Source organism: Arachis duranensis, chromosome 10, assembly GCF_000817695.3.
Source record: "Arachis duranensis cultivar V14167 chromosome 10, aradu.V14167.gnm2.J7QH, whole genome shotgun sequence".
In the NCBI taxonomy this organism is placed as follows: Eukaryota; Viridiplantae; Streptophyta; class Magnoliopsida; order Fabales; family Fabaceae; genus Arachis; species Arachis duranensis.
In genome coordinates, this window is record NC_029781.3 from 69,272,830 (window position 1) to 69,283,112 (window position 10,283).

Below are 10,283 nucleotides of genomic sequence, written 5' to 3' on the forward strand. Positions count from 1 at the left end.
CAAAATGATGGGAAATGGCTAACTTAGTAGTTATACGAAACTTTCGTATAGGGTTATAAAAATAATCAAGAAGCAAGTCACGTATTCCAACACTGACCAATTCTGCTTCCTTCAACACGCAACTTGTGTGTCGCTTTTCTACGTCCCCAACACCCATATACTTGCATTTGCACCTCAATTCCCCCTTTAGGTGTGACGTGTAATACATCTTTCTTGTCCATAACTAAAACAATCAACCTTAATAGGCTCCGCCTGATTATTTCATACATTTATTTTACTTGCTTTTGCAAAAACAAAATGTAGCTTTAGAATCCCTAAAGTCAACTTGTCCGTTCGGACCAACATAAAAAAAGGGTAAACATGTCCGTTACTGTCAATGCCGGTCTACCCTTTACCAAAATGTAAGAGGTAAATGCAGTTTAGTAGACACATGTACCTAATAGCTTAAAGAGGGAACCAAGTCGGTCATTAACACTGGCTAGTATCGTATCGTGTCTTGCAACCACATTGGCCTCTCTGGATATCTGGATACAGAAGGTATCATCACATCGAAATTAATAACGAAGCTAACATTATATTCTATCCACTAATACTTTGAGGCCCTCCTTAAATTTTTCCCCTTTCAATTATACTAATTTTTAATTAGTTAATATTAGCTAACATTCTTTTTTATTATAAAACTTTTTTAACCCTTGTTTTTTAAAAAGTTTAAGACTTGAGGTACAAAATTTAGAATAAAAAAATAATTTACAACAAATTGACTGAGATAAATTGGAAAAAATTAACTCCTTAGTCAACTCATTAACAAAATAGACGTGTCAGTTCCAGAGAGATGTCAGAGAGCACACCTGGATATTCAAGGACACCATATTTATCAATGCACGAGAGGTTGATTTGCCAAACTGCACAAGTGAGCTTCAGGCAATCTTTCTTGAGGCTAGACTATTATATATCTTTCACATCAAATCTCCAGTCACTTGAGCTGTTATACTTCACATTTATATCTCACTGGGACAAAAAGCATTTAATTAGAGACCCCCCTGAAAATTTCTAAATTTATCTCCTAAGGTATTGAAGATACGGGAAAACCAAGTCAGCATGAAGTCCATAATAACATGAGAAGATATCACCAATCCGGTTTATGCTATCCATTGCAGAACCATCTCCTACGGAAAGTTGGATCGAACAAAGCTTCACAAGTTCATATGCAATAACTATATCATCAGGATGATACAACTTCTCTAGAATCTGTCAAATAAAAGAATGAATCACTATAGATTTATTACTTGGAACGACTAACTAATTGAAACAATTTGCACATAAAAGCATAACCCAACGACAAACAATCAGATCACATAAAAGCATAACCCAACGACAAACAATCAGATCACGATTCCATGGTTCTTCAAAGGCTTAAGTTCCTCAAAATATGTGTTTAAAATAAAAAAAACTATACAAATTTCAGTCAATAGCAAATACAGTGATAATAAAACTCACAGCACATACAATCTAACAAAACCACAGGTCGACTTTGCCCAATGACTGCGTCTTTTATAATATTTTTATGACAATTTTATTTTAAAAAAATCACACAATTCTAAAAATATTTTTCATACTTCCTCAACAATAACAGTATAACACCTTCACAAACTACTTCAACATTTGGCATACATGATAGCTCCTCTCAAAGAAATCCCAAATCAGTGAAGGTCACCACAACGAAGTAGCAGCACCCCTTATAGTATTTTGCAATGTAACATGGCAGTGCTAGTTCATGGGTTAATGGGGCAATTTTCTGAGTTCCTCTACCAATTTGTTATAACTTATAATACTGATTTGTTATAATACTGCTGCTGGAAAAAGCACTTGATTTGTCATAGCTATACAGGGGGGAAAAATCCCCACTCTTCTGCTTTTCACTTTGAGTGACAAAATCCAACATGCCAGATGGTAGGTTAATTAACTAAAAATTTACCTTGATGGATGCTTTACAATGGTCCATAGATAATTGAAAGTCTCCCAACAAACAAAAGGCCTGTGCAAGGTTATCCTCTGCCTGCATACATCAACAGGAAAATATATGTTAAAACCATCATATAAAGGATGTAAAATTTTTTCGTCTATCACAACCTATGCCCTTAATAGAAGTATTCATCTAAACTTCTAGACCTAAGTGGGAGGACTTGGTGGATGAGGCTAAAACTCACCTCTGCAATAAGCCTGTTATAGGCATGCAAATTTGATCTTAGCAAATGCAAGGATCTCAAAGCATCTGCAATCGTGGTATTTAAAATTTCTTTTGATAATATTGCATCCTGTAACCTGCCATTACCATCTTTCAAACAATAAGCTGCAATCTACTATAGTGTTCAAACAATCAGCTGCAATCTACTATATCAGGCGAGCTAATGCAGGATTAAAAGCCAGAGCAGTCATCTAGATAGCAACAATAGAGGAACCATACCAACTCTGAATATCTTTAGTCATAAAAAGGGAAGCTGCAATTCACATTACAGGGATATTAATATTCATACGACCCAAATTGAACTATGCATACCTTTTTATGAATATTAAAGCTTTATCAACTGCAGCACGTGAAGGCACCAAATCACGGTAAGAACCACACTTCAGACAGTATCCAGGTTGAATATGATGGGAGGCATCATTTTGGTTGAGCACTTTATGAATGTCATCATTCTTGTCTATCTGAAAAGAGTGATGGATTTTAAGGGGAGAAAATAGCTCAAACCTTAAGATCTTTTATTCAATCTCAACCACAACAGCTTATGTAAATCACTGGATGAACAACTATTTTTTTTTTAAAAATGTCTATTAAGAGTATATTGATCCAATTGCCAACAGTGTGACAGACACAATTAGCAAAATTTAAATCTGCCAAAGTGAAGACATGGTGGAAGAAAAGTTCTTACAAGTAAGAGAAGTTAAGAATGCTGTGCATCTTAATAATGAAAATTGTGTTGATATTGCCAAAGGATTTGAAAACACCAAGGCATTACTTGTGACAAACCACATAAGTTAAAATTATCCCACATTACAATGTAAGCAACCCTAAAGTACCTTTAAATGTCTCATGAAATTCTTGATTTTCTGCTTTTCACAGCTAACTACTCTGCTATCCAAGACTGCACCAAAACAATTAGAATTGACACAACAAAATGCATTGAGGACAATGTCGGATAGATTGACTTCAGAACAACCAGTACACTGGCACTGAAACATGTACTCCTCTTTTAGGAAATTAAGGCGATCTTTACAATCCCAGAACCCAACCTGCAAAACAAAAATTTATTTTAAAAAATGAACAAGGGAGTCACACAGCAGATTGGGAATTTATATTAAGAACCTAACAAAGTCTGACAGACCTTTGCTCTTAAGGCTTGTTTTGGATCAAAAAATATAAATAAAAGAAATAAATAAAACTCTATGCTAAAGGCTTAAGCTTTTGGGATGCATAATTACTGGCACTCATTATACATTATGAAGAGTCATGTTAGACTTTAGAGATCATTCAAATAATTCAAACCGAAAAACTGGTTAGCAATATGAAAGACGGCTTTTAGTTACCAACAGGAAATTACCTGTGGACCATAAGACAACTCCAGATGACCCTCAGCAGGTATAGCTTTTGTTGTCCGTATACACAAATTACGTGAAATAAAATATGCATGAACATTTGGTTGGCAAGAATGGTTGAATAAACTTCCAGCTTTATAAATAGCTTTACCCACCCTGACCTAAAAAGCAAAGTGACAGAATATGACTTAAAATCACCAGGGATAATTATTACCACCAACAATGTCTATACTGTAATAGTAGAATTTGCAGTGATATTCACAATTAAATACAGCACAAGCTTAAAAAATGTCTTAAAGAGAAATATTCCAATAAAAGATAAGGACAGAAAACAAATACCTGTTCCACATTACTAGTTAAGTATGGACAGGATGGAAAATCTCCGAACTGATCGGATAGCCCACAAGCATCTTTTGATTTTAAACGAACAACAGTCATACAATTCACTTTCATTTGAGAAATAATTATAACAACCTGCATTGTCAGACAAAAAATTACATAAAATTTGAATAGAAGAGCTAAATGATTCAATCATAAGAAAATATAGAAAAGTTGATTTCTGCAAGAAACACTTTCACCATCAAATTTTGTAAAAAAATACTGTTAAATACATGATTAATGATGGTTCTGCTGCTGACGGAAGTATTAATAGACATGCATATGCAGCAGTGTGCATGCACAAAAAGGATTTCCTAACCAACCTGGGAAATGGTGACTTCGTCAATGGACAATGCAGCTCCACAAGAGTATAGAAGCCATAGTTAGCCAGCTGCAATAAGATCGCAAGTTAACAACACAATCAGCTGTTCTGAAAAACGGCTGCTTGCATTTAATACCTACCAGCTTCTCCACAAAGTATGTAATATTTTCTGATGTCCTCTCTAGTAAAAACCTTGCCAGTATTCGGCCAGTTAAAACCACCTCTGATGGTAGTACTGCAGACCAATTTACACCACGACATTCATGCTTATGTTCAGTGATATTCTGTGTTTCACATTTGGAATCATGGCCTTGAATAACTTTGTCAGCATACTCTCCAAGGTCACTGGGTAACTTCTCAATAATGCTGTGAACTTCTGGGAAAATCCTTAAGACTTGCCCACCAGCCTGTGTCTGGCATTGCTGGGAGCAATACAGTGGTACTGAACATGATCTACAGGGTACCCTATCAGCAGGTAGGTCATTCAAGCAATAGTGGCAATGACTGTCCCGGCATTGCTTTAATATTATCTGAAATTATGAATTAAAAATACTACCAAGTTAACTTGCCAAAATAAGTTTACACCACTCAAGGAATATAAATATACAAAACTAAAATGGAAAGTAACTATTGATCTTAAGAAGTGAGGAGATTCATGTTTACAACATAATGACTGTAAACCCTATGTCCTAATACCACACAAATAGCACATAAAGCAAAATGTGTATTACCACAGCATAAGGTTCTTCACTATGAGCCAAAGAACCAGGTGAAATGGCATTTGATGATACCATGCCTCTTCCTTTCTCAGGTATGTTGACACACTGTAGCATTACTTGGGGAACCTCACCTGCCACAAATGTACTACACCATCTTCATCTTACTATCTCAAAAAGAGAAATACATTGGTGCAGAATACATGTGCACTGGGGTAGCAGATGCAAAACAACAGGAAACAGCAGGGTCAGGGGGAAATGGAAACTTGGCCACATTCCTTGAAGTGATAACTGAACCCTAGTTCCTTTCAGTTTCTTGTCTTTGATTTTTTTTAAACTAATCTATAGGGTTTATACCTCTTTTACTTGAACATAGTTCAATGGTACATGCATTAGAAAACTGAACTTAACATCACCTTGACCAAGTAGCTTTACAGTTTCAACTGTAACTTGCTGCTTAAGTAGACAAGGAAAGCCTCTTACCCACTGTAGTCAAGGTGTTCTCCTTACGTTGTCTTACTGTGCTTGTGCTCTTGCATTGGTCGAAAATATTTTTCTCCTCACTTTCTATTTGTCTCTTCCCACTCAATGATGATTCCACAGTTTTAGCCATATTTAGGTCACACATCGCATCTTTATAATTTCCCAGGGAAGCATTTGCCTTACCTCTTCTGTACCATGCCTGCAGCCAAAACAATAAGATATTGAAAGAGTGGAAACTACAATTTAAGTATGTATATATAATCATTGTCCCATCCACTTAATCAAACATTGAAACACATAATCCTAAAGATTCACTGGCATCATCATAGACTGATTTTTAGGATGAGGAAGTAAAGTATTTTATATCACACCTCAATTATCATGTTTGTAAGTCAAATCCGAAGAAATCTCCAATACTCATTCATAAACCATCGCCCAAAACCATATGCATACTTACATCAAGATGTAAAGCTAATCATACTTCTTAATTACTAATAAATAATTTAATGGAAAAGCATTCGTTGCACTTTACACATAAAAATAAACTTGAGACAGATGCAAGAAATTCATCCCTCTCTGTAATGATGTAAAAAGAAAGTAGAATATGATGAAAAATGGGTCATCGGAGATGATTTTCACCTTTGCATTGCTTGGACACATCTGAAGGGCACGAGTACAATCTCGCAAACACTCTGTCAAAAGACTCATTTTCTGCAGGAAACCTACGGGAATAAATACTTGACCACAATATCAAGCCTTCAAACAAATAAATAAATAAAAAGTGTGCGTGTGTGTGTGGCACAATAGTGGAGCTTACATGCAATACAGTAGCTCGATTGATATACAAAGTTGCAACCAGATTATTTTCCATATCACCATCCTCAAAAGGTGCCTTTCGCAATGCCTACATTTCATATTAGAGAACAGAAAAACTATAGTGAACCGTTAAAAACTAAATAGCAAGTAACAATATACTAGTATTCAAACTTACTCCATGACCAAAACAATGTACAGATGGAATGATGGATCGTATTTATCCGTCCTTTTACATTATTCGTAGTATGCTAGTTCAATTGGAAAAGGATTAACATATTTTCTCAATAAGCGAGAACAGTTATCGCTGAAACTCCAAATGTTATGACATGCGAAGCAATAGCACATTATTAAACGAATATTTGCGGTGATAAAAAAAAAGCAAAAAAAAAAAAAAGAAAAAGAAAAACCTGAGTATAGAAATCTAGAGCGTTGGCGTAATTTCCTTTGGAGAAGCACTGGTTTCCGAGCTGCTTGGATTCGAGCGCAGCGTCTTTGCTCTTGCCGCAGAGAGCATGCTTGGGATCCACGAGTTCAGTGAGTAACTAACACAGGAAGAAGTTCGATTGCGGTTCGTTAGGGTTTAATCGGAAGTTCAGATATCGAAGATTCGAAGCAAAGAAAATTAGGAATTTTAGTTGGTAAGGAGTGACGAATAGAGTAGAGTAGAACGAGGAAGTTTACCTGGTGGAAGGGCTCGAAGTGATGGAAGAAGCTGTGGAGGGAGGAAGAGGTGGCGCGAAGATCATCGACGGTGCTATCACCAATCATGCGCTTCAGGCCTTCGGGAATCGCAGCTTTCAGAGTTTCCATCTTTTTCTACAACACCAGCTCAGTTTACTAGTTTACTATCCTAGATTCCTAGTTACCAGCGTTGGTGTGCTTCTACTTGTTTCCCTCTATTTTCGTTTTCCCGTAAGGGTAAAACGGATTTTTTATTTTTATAAATTAAATAAATATAATAATTACCGAAACAAATAATTAAAAAAATATTTATCAAAATAAATATTTTTTTATCTCGTTTATTACTATAAACGAGATAATTTTACATATATTTCGTTTATCGGGTAAATGAAATAAAATAAGTGGACGTGATACATGTATATCTTGTTTACACGCGTTTAAACGAGATACACGTATTTTCAAAAAAAATTGAAAATAATAAAAAATATTAATAATATCAATAATCCAAACTTTTAGCATGTAATTAGTATATAAAAAGGTTGGTAGAAGAGATTAAAATGGAAAGATGGGAAGCGTAAAATTGATGCTCGAAAGAGATGAGATAACTTTTTTAGTACTAGTTGATTAAAGGGATAAGTACTGAAATCGTCCCTAAGGTAACGGCTGAAAATCAAATTCGTCATCGACCTTTTTTTGTTATTAAAATCATCCCGAACGTTTAGATACACTTTAAAATCGTCCTCAAGTGCATTAAAAAATTTTAATTCCAAATTTGCCCCTGAGCCCTTTGACGCTTCGTGTTTTATTCCCACGAAACCAATTCATTATGTGAGTAACGTTACACAAACGAACACTGATCCTTCACCTTCAATGATGCCCTAACTGAGTGAGTGATGGCCTGAGGAGTAGCGTCACTGTGTTTGCATTGCGTGGAAAAGAGTGGAAGAGGAGGTCGTTCTCGTGACAGTCATCTCGAATCAGGTACGTGTGCAGCATTTGTTTTGATTTTTGGAGCTTGAACTTAATACTGTGTGAAGGGTATTTGGTGGTTTACTAATGGGAGTTGGGTGTGATTTTTGTTTGTAGGTTTTAGGTGATGGAAACCTTTAACCTGACTGTGTACCATGGTGGTAGATTTGGGTATGACAATGGTACATTGGAGTATATAGAGGGAGAAAGGACTGTGATCGAAGATGTTGATATGGATTGTTGGTCTCTTTTTGAGGCATATGCTGAGGTGGGACAGTTTGGATACACAAAGGAAAAAATCTCAGCTTTCTGGTATAAGGACCCAAGTTCTGAATGGTTAGAGAACGATTTGAAGTTATTTGAAGGAGACAGAGATGCCATTGGGATGTGTAAAATAGCGGGGAAGAGTGGTCATGTCGATCTGTACGTGGTCCATAAAGTTGAGGTTGATGAAGAATTTCCTAAAGTAGGGTTTCTTGATGTTGGAGGCCCAGGTGAACAGGTTCAGGAGGCGGGGAGGGCCAATGATGAAGAGGTACATAATGAGAAACAGTTGGTGATTTATTAGGGTGATAAGGTCAGGAGGTGGAAAGGGCCAATGCGGAGGCGGTTAAAGAGGGAGATAAGCTGAACCCAGATGAGCAGGTTAAATCGAATTGTGATGAGGATAGTGATGATGAGGATTTCATTCCATATGATGGTGAGGTTGATAGTGCAGATGATGTGATGTTTACAGATAGTGAAGAGGAGTATGATGATGAGAGCGGATTTGATGAAGTAAGAGGTGGGACGGATGGTGATCGGGTTGAAAAAGGAAAAGGGGTTGCAGGAGGTGATTTCAGTGATGAGGAAGGGTTCAATAGTGATGAAGTTGATGTGGATTATGAAGTGGGTGGTGGCTCAGAGAAAGAGGACAGCGAGGATGATGATAACAATAAAGCAGTTAGATATCCGATCCATAAAGATGTGAAAGACATGACAAGGTACAAATGGGAAGTTGGAACTGTGTTTGCTTCAACGGAGGAATTCAAGGACACGGTAACAGCTTATGCAGTGCAAACAAGAAGGGGACTGAGGTATGCGAAACTTGACTTGGTGAGGGTGAGGGCTGTTTATCAAGAAGGTTGCCCGTTTTGGTTATACGCAGCAAAAATGAGTGAAGGAGGAGACTTGGCAGCTGAGGTCAGTGAACCTTAAGCATACTTGTGGCCAGTCACATAGGGTAGGGATACTGCATACTGGTTGGCTGAGTAAAGCATTTAGGAAGAAAGTGGAAGGTAACCCAAAGGTAAAGATAAAGGATCTGGTCAACAAGGCACAAAGGAAATGGAATTTGACAGTGACAACTTCAATGGCAGCAAGGTTTAGACAAGCTGCATTGGATGAGATTCAGGGAGCTTACCAGAAGCAATACAAAAGGATTGCTGACTACTGCTCCGAGCTGCTACGTGCTAATCCAGGGTCCTCAATGACGCTCAAGGTAAAGAGTTCCCCTGATTTCGAGGTTGAGGACCAGCACCAGGGGTTAAACAATTACTGCATTTTTCAAAGGGTATATGTGTGCCTAGCTGCTTACAAGAAGAGCTTCCTGCAGTGTAGAAAGTTTGTTAGATTGGATGGCTATTTTCTAAAGACACCTCAAGGGGGGCAGTTGTTGACAGCGATTGGGTGGGATCCCAATGATCAAATGTTTTCAATCGCCTATGCCGTTGTGGAGGCAGAGACTAAAGACACCTGAAGTTGGTTTCTCCAGCTGCTCATTGACGACTTTGGAGCTGAGGTTATTGGGAACAACCTTCATGTATGATCAGCAGAAAGTAAATGGTTAGGATTGCAATTAAAATCTTACATGTGATAAATTTAAATTGTGGATGTTGTTTGCTTTTGTCCTTTATTAATGCATTCATTGTTATGTGAATCAATTTTACCTACTCTATTAGGGTCTGTTGCCTGCTTTTGATGAAGTTATTCCAGGAGTGGATCATAGGTTCTGTGTCCGCCATCTTTACAGCAACTTTAGGAAGAAATTTTCTGGGTTACACCTGAAGCAGCTGATGTGGAGGTGTGCAAAGGCACACTAGAAGAAATGGGAGAAAGAGATGCAAATCATAATGCAGATCAATGTGGATGCGCACAGACATCTAAACGCTATTCCTCCAAGATTTTGGAGCAGGTCCAGGTTTAATTTTCACTCTAAATGTGATACTCTTGTGAACAACATGTGTGAGAGCTTTAATAGTGTAATAGTAAACTCTAGGGAGAAACCTATAGTGACAATGTTGGAGGACATTAGGGTTCATTTGATGAGTAGGTGGGCTCTTAAT

At 37.2% G+C, this 10,283-nt stretch overlaps 1 protein-coding gene across 1 annotated transcript; it reads right to left on the reverse strand.

Annotated features, from left to right (window-relative positions):
• Positions 1–238: 238 nt before the first annotated feature.
• Positions 239–7,176, reverse strand: LOC107470155 (uncharacterized). The gene is made up of 15 exons (XM_016089544.3): positions 6,991–7,176; positions 6,717–6,851; positions 6,311–6,397; positions 6,133–6,204; positions 5,494–5,692; positions 5,026–5,144; positions 4,392–4,824; positions 3,934–4,112; positions 3,600–3,755; positions 3,079–3,291; positions 2,558–2,706; positions 2,208–2,322; positions 1,976–2,056; positions 849–1,248; positions 239–524 (listed from the first exon to the last, which is right to left on the reverse strand). The coding sequence occupies exons 1-14, from the start codon at positions 7,117–7,119 to the stop codon at positions 1,057–1,059; spliced, it is 2,259 nt and encodes a 752-aa protein (XP_015945030.1). The 5' UTR covers positions 7,120–7,176; the 3' UTR covers positions 239–524; positions 849–1,056.
• Between the last annotated feature and the right edge of the window lie 3,107 nt (positions 7,177–10,283).

Excerpts from the sequence above, each read along its gene's own strand:
- LOC107470155 (XM_016089544.3), bottom strand. The coding sequence starts at position 7,119 with ATGGAAACTCTGAAAGCTGCGATTCCCGAAGGCCTGAAGCGCATGATT. Across the intron at positions 6,398-6,716 it reads CTCTAGATTTCTATACTCAG|GCATTGCGAAAGGCACCTTT; the intron begins GTTTTTCTTTTT and ends TATGAAATGTAG. Across the intron at positions 4,825-5,025 it reads GTGAAGAACCTTATGCTGTG|ATAATATTAAAGCAATGCCG; the intron begins GTAATACACATT and ends TCATAATTTCAG.